This window comes from Podarcis vaucheri, assembly GCF_965113315.1.
Source record: "Podarcis vaucheri genome assembly, chromosome: 15".
NCBI classification, from domain to species: Eukaryota; Metazoa; Chordata; class Lepidosauria; order Squamata; family Lacertidae; genus Podarcis; species Podarcis vaucheri.
In genome coordinates, this window is record NC_138753.1 from 3,435,007 (window position 1) to 3,458,547 (window position 23,541).

At 47.8% G+C, this 23,541-nt stretch overlaps 1 protein-coding gene across 3 annotated transcripts in view; it reads left to right on the forward strand.

Annotated features, from left to right (window-relative positions):
• Window positions 1–2,774: 2,774 nt before the first annotated feature.
• Window positions 2,775–23,541, forward strand: part of LOC309520220 (transient receptor potential cation channel subfamily V member 2-like) — a 31,282-nt gene continuing 10,515 nt past the window's right edge. For 2 of the 3 annotated variants that reach the window (XR_014214194.1, XM_082201768.1), the window contains exons 1-8: window positions 8,161–8,425; window positions 9,428–9,555; window positions 13,204–13,356; window positions 13,485–13,625; window positions 13,757–14,058; window positions 14,931–15,107; window positions 16,047–16,205; window positions 17,257–17,352. Coding sequence is in view for 2 of the 3 variants with exons in the window: in XM_082201768.1 (XP_082057894.1) it covers window positions 8,223–8,425; window positions 9,428–9,555; window positions 13,204–13,356; window positions 13,485–13,625; window positions 13,757–14,058; window positions 14,931–15,107; window positions 16,047–16,205; window positions 17,257–17,352 (1,359 nt within the window). In the remaining variant the exon portion in view is untranslated. Of the gene's footprint in view, window positions 3,242–8,160; window positions 8,426–9,427; window positions 9,556–13,203; window positions 13,357–13,484; window positions 13,626–13,756; window positions 14,059–14,930; window positions 15,108–16,046; window positions 16,206–17,256; window positions 17,353–23,541 lie in introns of those variants that run through there. The other variant, XM_082201769.1, reaches the window with a different exon arrangement.

Consider the following 23,541-nt stretch of genomic DNA (forward strand, 5'->3'; position numbering starts at 1 on the left):
CCAGTTGATGTGCTTCTTCATGCAATGTAGACTTACCAAGTTGAATGTTGTCCAGTCGCAAAAAATAATAGCAGACTGGAATCCCTCACACCCCAAAAACTATCTATCTGTCTGTCTGTCTGTCTATCTATCTATCTATCTATCTATCTATCTATCTATCTATCTAATTTTTATTTATTTTCCATTTAATATTATACATTCACATCTTCATTATCCACTTTACCACTTTGGCTCTTTAGAGCCTATTGACTTCCTTCCCTCCCTCCCTCCTCATGGCTTTCAAAATTAACCTTTATATCATTGCATTTTGTATGTTTTCCAATTCTAATTGCACTCAACAGCTCAAAATTTAAATAAAAATAGAAAGACAGAAAATTTCTCATTACAAGTCTTCAGACAACCCTGCTAGTGATGTTAATTGCTTACAATAATCTTTCAAATATTGTATAAATTTACTCCAGTCCTTTTGGAATATTTGATCATGCTGGTTTCGGATTTTTTTCTGTCAGCTTCGCCAGTTCTGCAAAGTCCATCATCTTCATCTGCCACTCTTCTCCAAAAACATATTTTTTAAGACCCCTCACTGAAGTAATTTGCAGAAATTGTTTCACCCCCTAAAATGACACCCACTAATAGTAAAACATAGAAGGGGAGCTCCTCTTTACGGCGCTTCATGAAAGGAAAGAGTTGGCACTCTCTGGGAGGTATAAGAGAAGGCAATCGCACAAATGTCCCTCATGCGGCGCTTCTGTGAGGGTCTCCTTCCTCTCTTGTCATTATGGAGCCAGCTAAGAGATGCGCTGAGGGGACACATGGTGGTGCTAGCATTTCGTCCTGAAGGGAAGAAGGACCACTTCCCGCTTCTGATGCTTCCACATCTAAACCTCTTTGAATAGGAGGACAAAATGGCGGTGGTTCAACCTTAACCAAGGTTGTTGCCTACTGAAGCTTTTTCATCCTGGCAAAAGCACGGAGGGTGTAGGTTAGCAGCTTCCTGAATCATATAGGATTGTAGACTTGGAAGGGACCTGTTATGTACTGAAGTTCTCACCCTGGGCCAGCAGGGGGATACTGTACACAGTGGCGTAGCGTGGGTTGTCAGCACCCGGGGCAAGGCAAGTAATTTGCACCCCCTAACCCTTGGATTTGTGCCCCCTAACCCGTGGATTTGCACCCCCTAACCCTAACCCCCAGATGTTGCGCCCGGTGCGGCCGCCCCCCCTGCACCCCCCACGCTATGCCACTGACTGTACATAGTTTTCACTCAGGTCCACATATGCAAATAAGGAATTGAAAGTGACGTTCAGTGATTGGATAGTTACAGAAAGTTGTTACTGTTGCTTTGTAGTTGAGCTCTATATAAGCAGGTTGGCTAAACCCTTCAGCTCAGTTCTGTTCTGGCCTGTGAATAAACAAGAGCTGTTTGAAGAATCGCTGTGCCGTCTGATATGTTCACCCACAACTTAACAGGACCCACGAGGGCCACCTACTCCAACCCCCTGCAATGCAGGAATCTCAGCTAAAGCATCCATGACAAGATGGCCGCCCAACCTCTGCTTAAAATACTCCAAGGAAGGGGAGGCCACAACCTCCCGAGGGAGTCCGTTCCACTGTAGAACACCTCTTGCTGTCAGAAAGCGCTTCCTAATTTTTAGCCGGAATCTGCTTTCTTGCAACTTGAATCCATCGGTTCAGGTCCTACCCTCTAGAGCAGGCATGTGTTGGATTTCAGAGCCTACGAAGAATGCCTTTCCCATGCCATGGAGTAATCCAAGAAATAAGATCACCCCCCACATGTGGGACCTTTTAAATTAGAGGGGGTATTTCTTGCTGATTATTATTATGATTCTTAGGAAAAGAGATGACTTGCTAAAAACGTGAAATGAGATGGAAAATTGGCCTAGAGGTGCTGTAATGGTGTGTGCGCTGCATGTGTTGGATTTCTGCCTGTCTTGCAGTCTCTCCTCTGTTCTTCCAAAAGCTCCAGGGATAGTGGCATCAGAATAAGCATAGCTAGGGTCAAAGTTCTTGGCTTCTAGAGTTAAGCCCCACAGCACCTGAAGGAGTCCAGCTGTTGGATCAAGTCAATCCGCCATCTAGTCTTGCATTCTGTTCTCACAGTGGACCCCCAGATGCCCCCAATGGGAAGCCCCACAAGTAGGACCCAAAGGTAAGAGGAACTGATACTCAGAGAAGCTTCTGGCAGGGGAGGGAGAACATAGCCATCGTGGCATGAATTTGCCTAACGCTTGTCACAGAAATCAACAGATCAGCAGTTTCTACCCAAATGCAATTTTGGTTTTAAACGCAGTGTAAGGCGTCTCTTTGGGAGTATATTATATTGCATTTAAAAATGGGGTATCAGAGTTTTTAGGGGGCTAACCAGGTTGGGGTAGCTGGGATAGCAGGCTTGTTGGTTTCTGAACGTCTTCTGTAGATCTTTTCAATTCCGTTGTTCTGTATGGGACAATGACAATAAAGGTTATCGTATCGTATTGTAACAAGGTTTGGCTTCAGGATTAAGGGCAATGTCCTGATCAACAAAAAAGAGTGACGGTAACATGGGTTATCTTTTAAAGTTCTTATTTATTTATTTCATGAAATTTATCAACCGCTTGATTGCAGGTAAAACCTCAAAGCGCTTTGCAAAAAGAAGAGAAACAGCAAGAGGATTTTAGCAGGCCCCGGGGATATTATGTGGAACCTGTAACAGTTCCAGTTCTACAGATCGAAGCAGTCATGACAGACTATATGGAGTAAGGCAATCTTGCAGGTAGACTGGGATAAGGGTAAGGGTGGCAGCTGCTTGGTTCATATCACGGGCGTAGCCAAGGGAGGGCAGGGGGTAGCTGTCCCCCCCCCATGAAGTAATAAAAAAAATACTTAACTGACCAGTCACATCACATATAGCTTGGTTGCGCCCCCCCCAAAAAAATCCTGCCCCTCCCAACATAAATCCTGGCTACGCCCATGGTTCATATTCTGTATATTTGAGGAAGTAACTCGTTGTTTGTTGTGTGTCAACTACTGGACAAATATTTGCATTTTGGACAAATGTTCAGAGCACCTATGGAGCAGGTGGGTAATGTGACTCTCCTGTTACGCATCTCGGAAAACAGAAGGATGTCGCAGGCGTATGTTTCAAAAGGTCATATTGTGGGATCCGTAACTACCTTGGACTCTGCTGGTCTCTGCGTGCTGTCCAGCACAAAATCCTAAATCTTAAGGCGCCTTCAGAAAAGTAAGATACCTTTGGAAATTTCTACTTTGCTTCCTTGAGGTGTGGCTTGGGGAGCCTGGAAGGGTGAGTGAAGCCTCATACGTGGCCCAAGAAATGAACTCAGATACGACATCAGGAAAAGGAAACAGAACGACCTCCCCATTTGGAGCTTCAGTCCGTTGGCAGAGGACCCCTTAAATATAACATATTTTCCATCAACCATGGCTGTTCCTACTGCCAGTATCATGGTGCAAAGATGGCTTATGCCCAGTATCTGGTTCATGAGTGGGGCTACATTGTTATTGCTCTAATTGAATTTCCACGCTGGTTATTATTATCCTCTCAGGAATAGCAGCTATTATGTTTGGAGAACTGTTCAGGTTAACCATTATTGTGCTCAGTTTGTTCTAGCCCTCATGGGCCTGTGTTTTATCTGCGGAAAACCTGCTTACAAAACCGTCCCATCCAATTAATATGCTTCTTGCTTCATAAGTACAATTGCTCCTGCTGTAAGAACTACAACCCAGCTCCCTTCTGGTAAGGTTAGGGACAAAAGAGAACTTTCAGAGGCCCAAAGGTATTAGGGCATAACCATACCTCAGCCTGCTTTTAAGGGAAATTGGAAAATTAAACAACTTTATGGGGTGGGGTGGGGAGGAAAATAGTACTGTGAAATAGTGAAAAACTGTTTTTTGCTTGTCAGTCAGGGAGAAGAGTTTCAGAGCCTGTGCAGAATGCTTTCCCTTTGCTCTGGAGTCATCAAAGCCACAAACCCAGCCCCATATGTCTGTGATTAGGGAATGATCTTTTAAATCAGAGGGGGTGAACCAACAGATATTTTTCAGAATCATAGAATAATAATAATAATAATAATAATAATAATAATAATAATAATAATAATAATAATAATTTATTATTTATACCCCGCCCATCTGGCTGGGCCTCCCCAGCCACTCTGGGCGGCTTCCATAAAAACCAAAAATACAATAAAATATCACACGTTAAAAACTTCCCTGAACAGGGCTGCCTTAAGATGTCTCCTGAATGTCAGGTAGTTGTTTATCGCTTTGACATCTGCTGGAAGGGCGTTCCACAGGGCGGGCGCCACTACCGAGAAGGCCCTCTGCCTGGTTCCCTGTAGCTTTGCTTCTCGCAATGAGGGAACCGCCAGAAGGCCCTCGGCGCTGGACCTCAGCGTCCGGGCAGAATGATGGGGGTGGAGACGCTCCTTCAGGTATACTGGACCGAGGCCGTTTAGGGCTTTAAAGGTCAGCACCAACACTTTGAATTGTGCTCGGAAACGTACTGGGAGCCAATGCAGGTCTTTCAAGACCGGTGTTATATGGTCTCGGCGGCCGCTCCCAGTCACCAGTCTAGCTGCCGCATTCTGGATTAGTTGTAGTTTCCGAGTCACCTTCAAAGGTAGCCCCACGTAGAGTGCATTGCAGTAGTCCAAGCGGGAGATAACCAGAGCATGCACCACCCTGGCGAGACAGTCCGCAGGCAGATAGGGTCTCAGCCTACGTACCAGATGGAGCTGGTAAACAGCCGCCCTGGACACAGATTTGACCTGTGCCTCCATGGACAGCTGTGAGTCCAAAATGACTCCCAGGCTGCGCACCTGGTCCTTCAGGGGCACAGTTACCCCATTCAGGACCAGGGAATCCTCCACACCTGCCCGCCTCCTGTCCCCCCAAAACAGTACTTCTGTCTTGTCAGGATTCAACCTCAATCTGTTAGCCGCCATCCATCCTCCAACCGCCTCTAGACACTCACACAGGACCTTCACTGCCTTCACTGGTTCTGATTTAAAAGAGAGGTAGAGCTGGGTATCATCCGCATACTGATGAACACCCAGCCCAAACCTCCTGATGATCTCTCCCAGCGGCCGCATGTAGATGTTGAAAAGCATGGGGGAGAGGACAGAACCCTGAGGCACCCCACAAGTGAGAGCCCAGGGGTCTGAACACTCATCCCCCACCACCACTTTCTGAACACGGCCCAGGAGGAAGGAGCGGAACCACTGTATAACAGTGCCCCCAGCTCCCAACCCCTCAAGACGGTCCAGAAGGATGCTATGGTCGATGGTATCGAACGCCGCTGAGAGATCCAGCAGAACTAGGAAACAGCTCTCACCTTTGTCCCTAGCCCGCCGGAGATCATCAACCAGTGCGACCAAGGCAGTTTCAGTCCCATGATGAGGCCTGAATCCCGACTGGAAGGGATCCAAATGGTCCGCTTCTTCCAGGCGTGCCTGGAGTTGTTCGGCAACCGCTCGCTCAATCACCTTGCCCAGGAATGGAAGATTTGAGACTGGGCGATAGTTGGCCATCGTGGCCGCATCTAAAGATGGTTTTTTAAGAAGCGGTTTAATAACCGCCTCTTTCAGCGGGTCTGGGAAGGCTCCCTCACGGAGGGAAGCATTCACCACCCCACGAAGCCCATCGCCCAGTCCTTCCTGGCTAGCTTTTATAAGCCAGGATGGGCAAGGATCCAGGAGACAGGTGGTTGGTAGAAGCATAGAATTGTGGAGTTGGAAGGGATCCCAAGGGTCATCTAGTTCAACCTAGATGAGGAGGGAGAAAGGTTGTTTTCTGCTGCTCCAGAGAAGCGGACACGGAGCAATGGATCCAAACTACAAGAAAGAAGATTCAACCTAAACATTAGGAAGAACGTCCTGACAGTAAGAGCTGTTCGACAGTGGAATTTGCTGCCAAGGAGTGTGGTGGAGTCTCCTACTTTGGAGGTCTTTAAGCAGAGGCTTGACAACCATATGTCAGGAGTGCTCTGATGGTGTTTCCTGCTTGGCAGGGGGTTGGACTCGATGGCCCTTGTGGTCTCTTCCAACTCTATGATTCTATGATTCTAACCTCCTGCAATGCAGGAATCTCAACTAAAGCACCCATGACTGAGGGTCACCCAACCTCTGCTTAAAAACCTGCAAGGAAGGAGAGTCCACCACCTCTCGTGGGGGTCTGTTCCACTGCCAAACAGCTCTTACTACCTGAAAGTTCTTCCCTATGTCTAGTCAGAATCTCTTTCTTGTAACTTGAATCCATTTGTTCGAGTCCTACTCTCTGGAGCAGCAGGAAACAAGCTTGCCCCATCTTCCATGTATCAACCCTTGAGATATTTATAGATGGCTATCCTATCTCCATTCAGTCTCCTCTTTTCCAGGCTAAACATACCCAGCTCCTTCAATCATTCTTCACATAGCTTGGTTTCTAGACCCTTGATCTTGATTGCCTTCTTGCTGTTTGGTTTTTTTAAAAAATAAAGTTTTTATTCACTAAAAACTTTAGGTGAGTTTCAGATATAAAATTGGCCTAGAGGTGTTGCAATGGTGTCTGTGCGTACAGGCATGCATGCATGCGTGTGTTGAATGTGTTGGATTTCTGCCTGCCATCCAGTCCCTGTTCTTCCTTAAGCTCCAGGTACGGTGCAATAAGAATGAGAACAGACACAGTTAGGGACAGTGCTCTTTGGGGTCTCTCAGGTTCTAGGGTTGAGCCCTGGGGGACTTGAAAGAAGTTAGGAACATCAGAAGTGCCCGACGGCCAGTGGCTCATCTAGGCCAGCTTCCTGGGGATGTCCATTCTCACGGGGGACAACCAGAGGCCCCCAATTGTTGTTGTTGTTTAGTCGTTTAGTCGTGTTCGTCTCTTCGTGACCCCCTGGACCAGAGCACGCCAGGCACTCCTGTCTTCCACTGCCTCCCGCAGTTTGGTCAAACTCATGCTGGTAGCTTCGAGAACACTGTCCCACCATCTCATCCTCTGCCGTCCCCTTCTCCTTGTGCCCTCCATCTTTCCCAGCATCAGGGTCTTTTCCAGGGAGTCTTCTCTTCTCATGAGGTGGCCAAAGTACTGGAGCCTCAGCTTCAGGATCTGTCCTTCCAGTGAGCACTCAGGGCTGATTTCCTTCAGAATGGAGAGGTTTGATCTTCTTGCAGTCCATGGGACTCTCAAGAGTCTCCTCCAGCACCATAATTCAAAAGCATCAATTCTTCGGCGATCAGCCTTCTTGATGGTCCAGCTCTCACTTCCATACATCACTACTGGGAAAACCATAGCTTTAACTATACAGAGGCCCCCAATGGGAAGCCTCAAATCAAGACCCGAGTGTGACAGGAACCAATTCCTGGCAACTGGTATTCAGAGAGGCCTTTCACACTAGTAACCTTATCTTCCATATATTTGCCTAAACCTTGCTATAGAAATCAGTAAAGTTTGGCTTCAGGAAGAAGGATAATGAAATTTCCCTTCATCAACAATAAGAGTAAAAGAGACGTGGAATAAGGGTTCATATTTGCTTCGTTCATATGCTATATATTTGAGGAAGTGACTCATTGCTTCTTGTGTACCCACTCCGTATTTGCATTTTGGATGGTGTTCAGACTCTCCTAATACACGTCTCATAAAATAAAGCGACGAAGCTGGCTTATGTTTCAATTATTATCTTGCGCTTTGATTTGGGCCTCAGCCCAGTATACCTGAAGGAGGGTCTCCGCCCTCATCGCTCAGCCTGGACACTGAGATAGTCCTCTGAGGGTCTTCTGCTGGTTCCCTCACTACGAGAAGTGAAGTTACAGGAAACCAGGCAGAGGGCCTTCTCGGTAGTGGCACCCGCCCTGTGGAACACCCTCCCTTCAGATGCCAAGGAGATAAATAACTGCATAACTTTTAGAAGACATTTGTAGTCAGCCATGTATCAGGAAGTTTTTAATTACAGATAGGTAGCCGTGTTGGTCTGCCATAGTCAAAATAAAAAAATTCCTTCCAGTAGCACCTTAAAGACCAACTAAGTTAGTTCTTGGTATGAGCTTTCGTGTGCACGCACACTTCTTCAGATATGTGTGTATCTGAAGAAGTGTGCATGCACACGAAAGCTCATACCAAGAACTAACTTAGTTGGTCTTTAAGGTGCTACTGGAAGGAAGTTTTTAATGTTTGATATTTTACTATGTTATATATATCCTGTAGATTAACTAACTCTTCTTGTGATGATCTATTCTCTTGCCAACATTTTCAATAGCGTGATGCATACCTTACCAATACTGGAGATAGATGATGGCACCTTGGACAATGTGGAGGCAAGGGAGAAGCAGGCAGTTGGGGGGAAAGGAGAGCCGCGACCCATGGAAACCTCCTATGAGCCGGAACGTCTGCCATCTCCTAAGATTGGGCTTAAGATTCCTCCTCTGAGGTAAGGAGTTTCCTTCAGGAGTCAACCCATCTACTGCAGGGGTGGGGATCATCTGTGGCCCTCTGGAAGTCGGTGGACAACAACTTCCATCATGGGCATGTAGGCTGCTATCCATATTTGTTGATAAAGTGGTACCTCGGGTTAAGTACTTAATTCGTTCCGGAGGTCCATTCTTAACCTCAAACTGTTCTTAACCTGAAGCACCCCTTTTTTCTAATGGGGCCTCCTGCTGCCGCCACGCTACCAAAGCACGATTTCTGTTCTCATCCTGAAGTAAATTTCTTAACCTGAGGTACTATTTCTGGGTTAGCGGAGTCTGTAACCTGAAGCATATGTAACCCGAGGTACCACTGTACTCCCAAAGAGTTCTGAAAGGTAAATCCTGCAGAGCCATCTGGATCAATCAGTCTCCAAGGGCGGGCCATACTAATAGATCTCCCACCTCTGCAGAGGGGGAAAGCTGCTGAAAGCCTAAATCTCCAGCTCTTCCTGTAGAAGCTTCCATGGATTGAACTTGGGACCTTCTGCTTGCAAGGATCTCTACCACTGAGGTATAGTCCTTCCTAGACTAGCTGGTTGGCATCCATCTGTCTCAGGAGACAATGGAAAAGTATGCCTTTGAGGGTGAGGTCAAACCTACAAGGGATTCTCATGTTGCCAGCCAGTCACATCTACAATATAAAATGCTATGATACCAACTTAACACCCATCGATTCCCTGAATAAAAAAATCCCAGGAACTATAGTTTGCCAAAGGTTCTGAGAGTTAGGAGACCTCTAATGGTGCTACAATTCCCAGAGAGCTTTAGCAGTCAGTTCCTCTCGTCCATGAGAACTCTGGAAATTGTAACTCTGCGAGGCGAACTGGAGTCTCCTACTAACTCTACACACCCTTAACAAACAGTTCCCAGGATTCTTTGGGAGAAGCCACGACTGTTTAAACTGGTATGATGCTGCTTCAAATGTATGCTGCGGATTTGTTCATTCTGCATTTCTTCCACAGTAAAGAGAAGACTTTTAACAAGGATCGCCTCTTTGGTGCTATTGTAAGGGGGAACCCTGAGGAGCTGGAAGGACTGGGGGACTATTTGCGAAGAAGTGGCAAATATCTTACCAACTCTGAGTACACAGGTGGGCATGAGCCTGAGAGCTGGGGCTATTAGTAGTAGTAGTATTAGCAGTACTTCTCATTGATGTGAGAATAGGCAGGAATTTCAGGCTTCACAGAAGTATTTGCAAGATAGAGGAGGGCCATCAGAGTGCAAGAGGACTGACAGTGGAGTTCGGAAGAGAAAAGAGTGAAAAAGTGATTTACTAATAGCATTATTTCTGAGGGTAAGTTGTGTGGTTTTTCACTAACTAGCTGCTTCACACCTGGCATTGTTTGGAAATTCTAAGGAATTAAAAGAACTTGTGGTTGAAAACAGGGCAGTTTTTGAAAGGCTCAGTCTGCCATATTGATTCAGTTGAGCAGGCAAAAACCTGTTTCCAGATCTCCCAAATCATCATGCAATATATGATTACAATACCTTAAGAGGTGTCCAAATGCACAGTTCAGTTTTGAAAGGTTCAATCCATCATCTTGATTCAAAACAAATCCCAGTTGTATCCAGACTTAGACAAAAACCTGCTCCTTGGTCTCAGGGGCCAACATGCAAAAGTTGGTTAAAATCAGCACAGTTTTGAAATGCATAGTCTACCATATTGATTCAAAATCGTCACCTGATTTTGGACCTTACATATTTTGTGGCCATTTATTTTGTAACTGCAAGTTCCCCTGTTTTACAACTGTTGCTTCAGACATACAATTTTTTTTAAAAAAAAAACCTTAACATCCCAATTAATGTGAAATTTGTTGAAAAATATTTGGTACTTACAAATTAGTGTTGTTCATGGGAATGAATGTACATCATCTGACTGCAGGATGTGTTGGGTTCAATCATTATGTGACCCATCTACACAGATTTCATGACCCAGTTGAACAGGCTGAGAAATGCTGTAGTATAGGATGTCGTAAGGACCCACAGCACAGCGGTACATTTACCTATTTTGTGTGCAGAAGACCCTAGGTTACCGTAAATTCCTGTGAATTTCCAGTGAAAAGGAACTGAGAGCAGGTGAGGAGCAAGGCTAGGAATTGCAGATAAGTTCAGTGCAGTTAACAAAGTGAACCAACTTAATTCACAAATCCAAATTTGCTCTTTCCTGAATGTTTGAAATGCGGGTGGGGTGGCTTATTTGGCCTCCTGGCATGAGACTTTCTTGATCTTTATGACATATCTTGTGATTAAAATCTTTAGTCTCTGTGCAAAGGCAGCAGATAAATATTTTCATCTTGATTAGCTAGTGCTATTGGTCCAAAGAATCAATACTGTTTTCAAGACTGAGAGTTCCTCTTTCCCTCTAGACAACTCTTGAAAACAATCCTTAATTTGGAGATGAGCTCTTTTGTGAAGGCTTTCTAAAATTCACCTGTAGTCCATCTAAAGCTTTACAGCAATAGACTTCCGGGACAGCGCCATCGGCAATGGCGGAGTTCCTCTGACAGAGAGGAACCCGCTCCGTGAAAATTGGGTCTTGCCGCCGCAGCGAAGGCGGAGACCCTTTAAAAATCCCAGGCGGAGGAAGCCTGGGAACGTGGGATTCGGCTGATACCAGGAGCGCCTCCCCTACTTGCAGGGAAACCCTTTTTCGGGGGTCCGAAGCGACGTGGGGTGAGTGGCGCGGTGTTTTGAATCAACCGCTACTTTTACGGAGTGAAGCCGCACAGCCGTTGCCGGAGAGCGCTGACTTTTTCCTGTGGACAATTGGACTCTAAACAAGTACCCGTGAGTAGAACGGAAAATTGGATTAAGTATTAAGAAATATTTTAATTTGGCACTGAAACGGGAAGGTTCTAAACAGGAAGTCCACCTCCCGTTTTTTGTAAATAGATGGAAGCAAAAACTTTGTAAGCTAAAGTCTGGAAAGTCGTACATAAAGTTCTAAATTTCCTTCATTCATCACCACCAAAACCCCTCTTGGAAGCAGGAGAAAAGAGGGGGACTTTTGACTGTTTAAGCCTGCAGGAGAGAGAGTAAAGAAAGAAAAATTTTCCACCGTCTCAAACCTGGGAATGGGGTGTCAGAGACAGAAATTTATGGGGAAAGTTCATCGACTGTGAACGGAACGTCTTTTGACAGATAGTAAAAAAAAGAGAGAAATACATTGATTCCAATGTTGCTTCTTGCAATCAAAAGAAACAAAGTATTTGAAAAGTGAAAGTAATTTTTCCTTGTTGGTCCTGCTTTTAAAAGATGGATACAAATAGAAATTGTCTCCTCTAGAGGGAGCTTGTTAATTTGTTGCCGGAGCTGATCTGGGGACCTCACAGCTGTATGATTAGGATCGTGAGACCAGACTCTAACCTTGGGGGAAAAATGTGTTTACAAGAAGTCTTGGTGCTTGCTCTTTGCAAGACAAGTGCTTTGCTGGAGCAGATGCATGAGAAGATGGATTTGATGACTGTCGCAGTTAAAAACTTTGGACAAACGGCGAATACCCATATAGAAACCATTCAGAAACCAGCCCAGGAATCTGTTTTGATAGGGCAAGCGCAAGGGCAGAAGAAAATGGAGGAGGTTGTTGTTGAACCTCAAATAACACAAATGGAGAGACTCGAGGCCTTGCAGGAGTATAAGCCGCTGTTCTTGAAGTTCGAATCTAGAGTGGACCAGGGGGGGTCTGGAGTTGTGAGGGCTCTTAATTTTGGAAAGACTCTGAAACATGCTTTTAAATACTTTCTGGATTACAGTGTTGACTGTGGGGAATGGGACTGTGGGGAATGGGCTGATCTGCTGAGGAGAGATGGAGATGGATTGGAGTCCTCCCGAGACCTACCCCCCAATGAGAAAGGAAAGAAAATAAGAAAAAGATCAACAAAAGATAAAGTAAAGGGCAGGTATAAACAAGAAGAAGATCTGCAGAAGGGACATGGAAAAGATTTAAGAGCCTCGGACATAAGAGCACCAGGTTGATGGATTAGATAGACGAGAAAGGACTGACAAAACCCGAGACCAGGAAGAAGAGATGATGGATGAAGAATGGAAGAAAGTTTCAAAATTTATTTAGAAAAGTATTGTAAAATTAATGAGTATTAGAAAAATGTTGGAATGAAATTATTTGGCTCTAGCAGAAATGTCAAAAAGAATTATGAAAGAATATGTTATGGTTAAAAGAATTTGGTATATATAAGTTTTAAGTTTTAAATTTTAGGGCTTTTTAGGTAAGATAAGGTTAAAATAGATTAAGGTAATTTAAATGACAGAATATTGTGAAAGATGGAAAGGATTTGCTGAGATAATTAACAACTAGAATACAAAAAAAGGAGGTGTGAGGAGGTCGTTGAAATAAGTTAATGAAAGTTAAGGATTTGGGAATATTAGACTTGTTTTTTAATTGTTTTGTTTATTTTTGTTTTTTGCTTTAGATGTATTGTGTGTTTTGTTATTTTTTTTGACTTTGGTTTTTATTGATCTGCATTGTTTAATTGTTACGTTTATCTACTTCTTTCTCTCTTTTTCTCCTTCTCTTGTCTTTTCTTTCTTTGTAACTTTAAAATTCTCAATAAACATCATTTAAAAAAAATAAAAAAAGCTTTACAGCAAGACTCCCTGCTGAGTTTCTTTCCTTGGATATTCTTAAAGCATTTGATAGACCTGAATGGCCCTATACGCTGTCCTTGTTAGAAAAAAGAGATGCAGTTCTCCAAACAAAGGATGGAACTCCCTTCTCTTCCAGATGGAGAAACGGGCAAGACCTGCTTGATGAAGGCCTTGCTGAATTTAAAAGATGGGGCAAACCCCACCATCCCTTTGCTGCTGAAGATAGACCAGGAGACCAAGAACCCAAGGCCTCTGATCAACGTAGCTTGTAAGGATAGCTTCTATAAAGGTGAGGACCTTGGGGTGGGGAGACAGCATAAAAAAAAGAACGCCTCCACTCAGGCGTAGGAGAACATGCTTGTTTTCTACGTTTGGCTTCTTTAATGATTTTCTTTCATGCCATTTTTGTTCTGCTAGGCCACACAGCACTCCACATTGCCATTGAGGAGAGGAATCTAGATCTGATCAAGCTCCTGGTGGAGAACGGCGCTGATGTCCATGCCAAGGCCTGTGGAAAGTTCTTCCACCAGCAGGAGAAAGGGGCATGCTTCTACTTTGGTAGGTTGATACTGTGTGCCTAAAGTCCACTGTCACAGATTCTTGAAGTGGGTGCTCAGTTTTTGTAACTTGTGCCAAAAGCAGCCATTCCTCTCCCAGCTTTGCTTCCGTTTATCTCCTTCCTCCTCCAGGTGAGCTTCCCCTCTCCTTAGCTGCTTGCACCAACCAGCCAGAAGTGATCAGGTATCTCTTGGATAACCCTCATCAGAAGGCCAACCTGGCAGAGCGGGATTCCCTCGGCAACACAGTCCTCCATGCCTTGGTGATGGTGGCCGATGATATGGATGAGAAGAACAGGGAGCTGGTGATTGAGATGTACAACAAGATCCTGATGCACAGTGCTACGCTCAACCTGAGCCAGAAACTGGAGGAATTAACCAACAGGGAAGGCTTGAACCCTTTGACCCTGGCCGTCAAGACTGGAAAAATAGAGGTAAGTCAGTTGGGAGTTTATCATAAACTGCATTTCTGAGCTGAGGAACCTGTGACCTTCCAGGATGTTGTTGGACTCCAGTTCCCATCATTCTCCTGGCTGCTCTCACTGCTCATTCTCATTGGCTACTTGGAGACGGAAGTCCAACAATATCTGGAAGGCGGCATCTTCATGTCATGCTAGCAGAGATTCAGGCCACACAAGATCGGTCAGTGTTGTCAACTCCAGGTAGGAGGCTGAGACTGAGAGGACAACTTGAAGAAGACAACTTAAGAAGATTTGTACCGGGGATGCATGATTTCACAAGTCCGCCCTTACAGTGCACAAGCTCAGATATCATGTCCTAGGGATGGCAAGACTCAGGCCCAAGAGCCAGTTTCAACCCTCCAGGCTTCTCTATCCAGCCTTTGGGACTATTTTTAGACTTCACACCCTCCAAGCTACAGCTGTTTCTGGCACAGGTGTAGTGGTTCAGGGTCATGGGGGATTGAAGTCCTGTTACTATTACTGCAGCAGGGTCTCTTTCTCCAGTGTCCAAAAGGGGAGCTTTTTAGCCACTGAGAAGAAATCTTCCCACCCTTTGTGCTGATGGGAGCCAATCAGAGTCAGCCACACAGGATGGGCTCCTAAGGTCACTCTGGAGAAGACATGCCAGCAGAACACTGAGGAGTTGTTGGTCTGTACATTCCAGAGCTAAGCATTTAGAAACATCAAAAACATTGAAAAGGCCAGTTCTCATCTTGCCACCCTGCAGACCTCTTGTAGAAGGAGCACACAAAGAAGGGCCTCATATGATGTTTAAGTAGAAATAAGCATAAATGTTGGAAGAGAAAACCCAAAGAAAATCCCACACCCTATTTTGTCTTTCCTAGATCTTCAAAAACATTATTCACCGCGAAATCAAAGACCCGCAGTACCGTCACCTTTCGCGGAAGTTCACTGAATGGACCTACGGGCCTGTCCACATCTCTCTCTACGACCTGACCTCCATTGACAGCTATGAGGAGAACTCTGTGTTGGACATTCTTGCCTACAGCAGCGATACTCCGGTGAGATGATCAATGAAGGCGACTTGTCTGCTTTAAAATAATCACTGGGGGAGATCCTTCAGTTCTCTCTGCAGCTAGTCTTCTCTCTTCAGGAGATTTTCTTGGTGCCATCTTTGTTTTATTTCCAGTACTGAGCAACACCCCCTTAAAAGACATTTGCACAGGCGATTAGATACTTGTTTTCTTCTTTGAAGAAGTCTCCATGAGAATATATTTATTGTGGTCTTCCCAAAGGCACTGGTTGGCCACTGTGTGACACTAGATGGGCCATTGGCCTAATCCAGGAGGGCGACTATTGTCTTGGAGAGTCTAGATTTGGTGCCTTTGTGGATGCTTATTTTGGGAAAACAAAATAGGTGATCTTGATCGATAAAAAGCTGTAAAATCTTGGATTGCTGTACTTTATCTCTGTTTTATGACATTTGTTTTGGCATTTTAATACTGATTTGTTCTACTGTACATGTCTTAGAAAATTTGAAACAATTGAGCAGTTTAATATCCTGAAACAAATATATACACACCAGTAAAGGCCATAGGCTGAATAAGCTGTGGTTTCGTGCAACTTGGAGCAGGGCAGGTGTACCCCGTTTCTCTCTGTTTTGATGGCACTGTTAAGGCATTCTTATGCTGATTTGCACTGTTGTACATAGCTTAGAACATTTTAGATGAATAAGCAGTTGAATACCTTTACGTAAAGAAACATACACCAGTATAGGCCTCTTCGTTGCGCAAAACCACAGTTTATTCAGCCAACCTGTTTGCAGGCTGAAGAAGCTGTGGTTTCGTGCAACTTGGAGCAGGGCTAGGGTACCCTGTGGCCATCCAGATGTTTTTGGGTGCCAACTGCCAACTGCCAGCAGCCTCAGCATGGCTAATAGCCAGGGATGGTGGGGGCTGAATCAATGAATTATTTTCTTTCTTTCTTTCTCCGACATACAGAAGCGGTACGAGATGGTGGTCCTGGAACCTATAAACAAGCTTCTTCAAAGCAAATGGGACTCCTTTGCTGCCCTGAGATTTTACATCAGTTTTTTCTCCTATGTGCTGTTCATGTCAGTGTTCTCAGCTGTTGCTTATCATCGGCCTCTGGAGGGGAAGGTAACAGCAGCTTTGGGGCTTGGGGGATACAGAGAGGGAGGCAGAGAGAGGAGGAGGGTGGCTCTCTAGGGCAGAAGTGTGGAAGCTCCCTGTTTGTTCTACAAGGCCCTTTTGAGCCAAGCCGCATCCACCTGCCCATACATGATGTAGGGCAAGGGTGGCAGAGAGATTCAATTTAGTTTGCGCTGAAAGGCAAACCTACTTAATTTCCACTTTCTGAACTGAAATGCAGTCATCCTTTGAAATCCACACTTCTCTGCATCTTTCACTGCAGTTCTGCAGCCAAGCAACATGTACAAAAGATGCATGTGTGCATTATTATGGATATATCAGGGGAAGATGACATACAAAAGTACATTATGTTAGGGAAATCCACACCGTGATCAACTCCCGCCTGGAAACCAATGTCCCCACTGTGGAAGGACGTGTGGATCCAGAATTGGCCTCCATAGTCACTTACGGACTCATTGTTAAAACCGTGTTTATGGAAGACAATCTTACTCGGGTACGAGGGATTGCCAAAAAAGAAGAAGATGTTAGGGATGGTTGGTGTGCCAAATTTGCATTTAAAGGCAAACCTACCTAATTTCCACTTTTTGGAACAATCCATAGACTGAAACACGACCACCCTTTCACATTTTACAATGCAATTCTCAATCCAAGCAGCATGTACAAAAAAGAGAAAGAAATGCATGTACTTAGAGCAATGTGTGCATAGTTTTTCCTGAGAATGTTTTAAAAATGAGAATCCATTTTCATGGTTTTTATTTTATTTTATTGCAAACTGCTGCAGAGAACCAAAATGAAGATTGGAGACAAGGAGAGAAGCCAGTACTGACAGATCCATACATCCATAGTTGTTAGGGAGTTAAATTTGTGCCTAGGTCAAAAAGAGGGTACCACCAACCAGTTGATTGGCACTGGCAACACCCTCTTCAGACTTCTGCGCAGCTTTTTGCAAACCCTGACAAACAGTTGATTGTCTCTGCTTTTATCTTAAATTACTTAAGTTCTCTCTCCCAACCGATCTTTTTTCCTTTAATCTTTCCAGCCTCCTTTTCCAGTGACACTCACTGCTGGAGACGTATTGAGGCTCATTGGCCAGATCATTGTCTTAACTGGAGGCGTGTATCTCCTCGTTGATCAGGTATGACATACTCTTCTAGCTCTTCCTGCTGCTGTTTGGGATGTGTTTGATATCTTAGGTTGGCTACAGAAAGCCAGAAGAAAATAGGACTGGCTGCAGAATTATAGAGCATCAAATCTTTCCTTTTAAAAGAATTAACAAAGCACCTAGTACTTAAGGTTCCACACACTACCCTGGTTTGCACATAACCATGATTTGTTTTTCCTAACTATGGTTAGTTTGGACGTACAAGCCTACATCAGACTCACTATGTTTTTTTCTGCCAACCCACCATGATGTGAAGCCTTGAAAAAAATAGGTGATATCCTAACTAACCCAAGAGATATCCTAACCCAAGGATACAATAAAGCAAAAATGAATATTTCACAGAGAATTAGAGGCACGGGGGAAGAACACTGAGGAAGAGTTCTTCTGCATGCAGCATTTAGGAACACTGACATCACAAGCTGCTAAAGTTTCAAGAGACAATTGTACAAGTTCTGTCATGCACAACTGAAAGGAGAACACAAATTAAACCACTGAGATAGAAGATCTGAAGCACTCCAGATGATTTGCCCGTGTATATACCTGGCGGGAAGGCAACACATGGGTGTCTGCAATGATCAGTGCAATGCATCGCTGTCAGAGCTGCTACCAGGTCCCAGCTCACATAGGACCACGCCACACAGCGTCCACTTTAAAAGAGTCTTTATTGAGTTACAGGTTTCATTTCCGAACTGCAGCGTGCAGCTCTACACCTTCTGCCCTAGGTCGGCGAAGACCCATCTGAGTCCCCGCCTCTTGCACACCAGCTTAATACCCTAGCCTTGCTCCACCTCCTTCGCCTCTCCCTACGTCTCTGGGTCCTTCTGCCCCCCTGGGACTCCTCCCTTCTACTCTCCTCTGACGCTGACCCCCCTGATCCTTCCGCTTCCTTTCGGCGGGCTTTGGGACCTGGCTCACTCTCCGGGCTGCTTACTGCTCCAGCTTCCGCTGCATTTGAACTTGGCGCGCGCGCCCAACTCTCTACTTTCCTCTTGACCGTTGCCTCGCTCTCTGAGGAGGGCGTGACCACCCCTGACTCGTGCCCTCCCTCCTGCTGACGGCCTCCGGAACCCGATGCCTGGCTGCCTTCCTCCCTGCTGCTCTCAGTCTTGAGCGTGGGTCCCGACTTCCAGCTGCTGCTCTCTGAATCTCCTCTGTTCCCTTCCTCCTGGGGTGTCCCCCCGGATCCCCCCCTTGCTCTGCTCACTGGGGCTCCCTTTTGGGAGTCCTCTGACTCACTGCTTAGGCTTGGAGATCTCGGGTCGTCATCATCACTCATTCTCCCTTCGGCTTCCTCCCCCTCGCTCTCTGTTTCCACCCTTCTCTGCGTCTCTGCTTCTGAACCCCTGACATCCATCCCCCCCTCGAAGCCCCCCCTTCCCCCCTCCCCGCTGTCAGGTGTGGGTGCTGGGTGCTCCATCATCATGGGAGGGAATGCTGGATACAGGTCGCTCCCCGTGGGTGGCCGCCAACTGAAGACCTCCGAGTCTTCCCCCTCGCGGTCGTCGACGTTGACTTGTTGCTCTTCCATCTCTGTACCGCCGTGCTCGAACCCGAGGTCCTCCCCGAACACGTCCATGTCAGTCTCTGCGTCGGTCGCTCGACCTGGCATCTCCAGCCACTTCCTGCGCCATTGCTCCTCTGGTCGATCGTCCCACCAATACGAGTTGCCTGATGCCGAACCTGCCGGTGAACCTTCTGGGGAACGGGTGCTCCGTGCGGGTTCCCCTTCTGAGTCGAATCCATGGAACGTGCTGGAAGAAAGTGTGGGTGTGAACAACCAGTCGTCGAAGAAGCTCGCTGGCATGGGTTTGTGTGGGAAGAGGGCATGAAACTCGTCCTTGAGCAGGGGTTCCTCCAAAGCGTAGTCTGGTACCCAGCTATTGGCGCTGGCCCGGGTGCCCTCTCTGGCTAAGAGGTATTCGACTCCCCCTTCCCCCCATCTGGAGTCCAAAATCTCCGTGACCTCGTTGATGTGGTCCTGGTGCTTCACCCCCCGCGTCTCCGTCCGTTCCCGGAGCGGACTTGGCGCCGTCCCTGGCTCCTGGAACCTGTGAGGTGCCTTGTAGGGAGTGAGCACCGACCTGTGGAACACCGGATGCATTCTGGAACCCTCCGGCAGCGCCAGTCGGAAGGCTACCGGGTTGATCTGCGCTTCGACTTGGTACGGACCGATCTGCTTGTGCCCCAACTTCTTCTTGGCAAGTGACCTGGTCGGCACTGCGTGGGCTGCCAACCAGACCCAGTCTCCCACTTGGATCACTTCGCCAACCCGCCTGTGCTTGTCAGCTTGCACCTTGTAGGCGTGCTTAGCTAGCTCCAGCTGCCGTCTGAGTTGATCGTGGACCGCCTGCAGCTCCGACGCGAACGCGTCCGCCGTCTGTGGTTCTCCTTCCCCCACTCTCTCCAGTCCCGGGAAGGTTCTGGGATGCCTCCCATTGTTGGCAAAGAACGGCGTCACTCCCGTGGACACGTGCTTCGTGTTGTTGTAAGCGAACTCGGCTAGCGGCAGGTAATCCACCCACGTCGCAGGCTGTTGATTGGCATAGCATCTCAGGTACTGCTGCATGATGGCATTGACCCTCTCTGCTTGCCCGTTGGTCTGCGGGTGTCTTGCTGATGCCAGATTGACCTTGACATTTAGAAAACCCATCAGCTTCTGCCAGAAAGACGAGATGAACTGGCGTCCGCGGTCGGACAGGATAGACCGTGGCAGGCCATGCACTTTGAACACGTGATCTATGAACAGTTTGGCGGTTTGTTCCGCCGTGGCCACCTTCGCACACGGAATGAAATGTGCCATCTTGGTGAACAAGTCCACCACCACCAGCACAGCTGTCTTGCCTCTCGAGCTGGGTAAATCCGTCACAAAGTCCAGGGCCACCCTCTCCCACGGTTCAAACGGCGTTTGCAGCGGTTCTAACAGTCCCGCCGGTGGTCTGTGTACCGGCTTGGCCCTCTGGCAGGTGTCGCACCTCGCGACGTAGTCCGCGACCTCCCCTCTCAGCCTGGGCCACCAGAAGTCTCTCGCGACCAATTCCATCGTTTTCTCTGTGCCAAAGTGACCGGCCGTGGGTGCGTCGTGCAACTGTTGCAGTACCTTGGCGCGAAGGTCGTCTCCTGGTACATAGACAGCTCCTTTGCGTAGGAGCAAGCCGTCCCGCACCTGGAACTCGTCCGTGGTAGCCGTGCCTCTGAGCAGTTCCGCCATCTTGTCTTGCGCGAATGAGTCGTCCCGCAATGCACGTCGCACCGCATCCAGGTCTACTGTAGCTGAGGCACACGCCCACGCCGTCGGTGCGAAGATGTGCATGGCCGCCGCTGGCGTCACCTCTTCTAGGTATTGCGGTTTTCGGGACAGTGCATCCGCCATGATGTTGGTGTCTCCTGGGACGTACTCTATTCGGAAATTGAAGTCAGCAAAGAACTCCGCCCAACGTATCTGCCTCTGGTTCAGGAACTGAGCCGTGCGCCAGTGCTCCAGATTCTTGTGGTCCGTGCAGACCTGCACCGTGTGCTTGGCGCCGATTAGGAAGTGCCTCCACGCCTTGAAAGCTGCATGAATGGCCAGCAACTCCCTGTCCCAGATGGTGTAGTTCTGCTCCGACTTGCTGAGCTTTCTGGAGTAGAACGCTCCCGGCCGCCACACCCCCTGCGGGTCTCGCTGCAGCAGGACTGCTCCCACGGCTCTGTCTGACGCGTCTGTCTCTACCCTCAACGGTTTACTGGGGTCGATATGCAGCAGTTGCTTCTCCGATGCGAAGAGATGCTTGAGCGCTTGAAAGGACTGTTCCGCCTGCTCCGTCCAGATGAATCTCTTTTTTTTGGAGCTGAGCGTGTCCGTAATTGCTGCCGTCTGCATCGCGAACCCCTTGATAAACTTGCGATAGAAGTTGGCGAAGCCGACAAACCGCTGGACCTCCTTCCGGTTGCGCGGGCTCTTCCAATCCAATACCGCACGAACCTTGGTGCTGTCCATGGCTATCCCCTTGTCCGACAACTTGTATCCCAGGAAATCCACCTCCGTCGTGTCGAACTGGCACTTCTCCAGCTTGGCGTACAGTCTATGTTGTTGCAACCTGCTGAGCACCTCCCTCACGTCTCGGTCGTGAGCTTGCTGCGAGTCAGAGAAAATCAGGATGTCATCCAGGAAGCAGACGCATGTCTTGTAGAGGAGTCCCTCCAACACGTGATGCATAAAAGCTTGAAAACAGTGAGAGCCATTTTGTAATCCAAAGGGCATAACTCTGTATTCGTAGGTGCCCAGCGGTGTGAACATGGCCGTCTTCCACTCATCGCCCTCCCGCATGCGGATGAGATTGTACGCCCCTCGCAGGTCCAACTTGGTGAACACGCGTCCCTTGCGCACCGTCGCGAGGAGGTCGTCAATCCTGGGCATGGGGTAATCAGACGGTTTGGTCATCTGGTTCAAAAGGCGGTAGTCCACAACGAGTCTTTTTTGGGGCGTGTCTTTCTTTTTCACGAAGAAAACGGGACTGCCCCCCACTGCCTTGGACTCTCTGATGAAGCCACGCTCCAGATTATGCTCGATGAACTGTTTGAGTTCCTGCATTTCATCTTCAGACATGGAGTATAGCCGCCCCTTCGGCAGCGTCGCCCCCGGTAGGAGGTCAATCTTGCAGTCATATGGCCGGTGAGGGGGTAGCTTGTCCGCCTCCTTCTCGCAGAAGACCTCCAAAAAGCTCGCGTATTTGTGGGGGACCGCTTGCAACGTTCCCAACTGCAGTTGTGATTCCTCCTCCTCTCCCTCCCGACGGGGCAGGATGCAGTGTTCTGCGCAATAAGAGGAGCCGAAGATCAGTTGTCTCTGGTACCAAGCCAGTGTCGGACTGTGCCTGTCCAGCCAACTCATGCCCAACACAATGGGCGTGTCCGACAGTTGGGTGACATTAAAACTGATGACTTCCCTGTGGTTGCCAAGGCGCATCACCATCGGTGGCGTCTGCTTCACCACCTGCCCCCCTAGCAACTCTCTGCCATCCACTGTGACGACTTGCAGGGGTAGAGTGGCAGGCAATAGCTGTATAGCGTGCTGCTCCACAAAGCTCTGCGCTATAAAGTCTGCGTTGCTTCCAGAATCCACAGAAAGCGGCACTTCGATAGTGACGCCGTCGGGTAGCTGGAGAGACGCTGTGAGCTGCACTACTGGTTTGGGTGGGAGGGGATCCGTGGGTTGCAATATCGCTGGGGACTGCTTCACAGATGCGTCTGGCTGGGCCCCAGTGCCTCCGTCTCCAGCCAGACATCGTCGTTTCCCTGCTGTGGTTCTCCTTGCTGCGTTGCTGCAGTCACCATTGCTGAGGCTGCAGTGTGCTTGTGGAGCCTCCGGGGACACTCCTTCGCCAAATGGCCTGGATCCTCGCAGATGTAACACTTCCTGTACCCTCTAGGAGGCTTCGCTTTCACTGCTGCCGGTGCTAGGGCTCTGGCTGCTGACTGAGCCCTTGCACCTCCAACCTCCATCGGTTCCCCTCCCCCTCCTGGCGGAGGTGTGGATTGCGCACGCGCTGCTTCCCTCGGAACGAAAGAGAAACTTCTCGCTGCTTCGCGCCCTCCACGTCCTTCATCTCTGCACCATGGACGTTCTTCCAGCCTCACCCCCACAGTCAGCGCCCTTTGGACCACCTCCTGCGTGCTTCGGGGCCTCTCCCCCCTTGCAATTTCATCCTTAACCGCAGAACTTAGACCCTCCCAGAAGAGGTCTCTGACAGGGGGCGAATCTCGATCCCATTCTAAAGCACTGACCAGCGCAAAAAATCGGGCGTGATACTGCCGGACGCTCGCCCTCCCTTGTTTTAGTCCATGAATCTCCCGTCTGGCAAGATCCACATCAATAGTAGACAAAAAACACGCATCCATCGCTTTGATAAAGGCATCTGCATTCTGAAGCGCCGGATCTTTATCCCTCCACAAATTGCGCAGCCAGGCTTTGGCATCCCCATGCAAATGGGACAATATGAACCCCACCTTCTCTTCCTCATCTCTAAAGTCTTTTGCCAGCAGTTGCAGTGCGCACATTACGTCTGCTCTAAAATTAGGGTACTGTTGCAAAGTCCCATCGAAGTGAGCCACAAGCCCTCCTGCTCTCCGTGCCAATCCCACGCCCTCCGGTCTGGGTCCCGGTTGCCCTTGCTTAACAAGCAT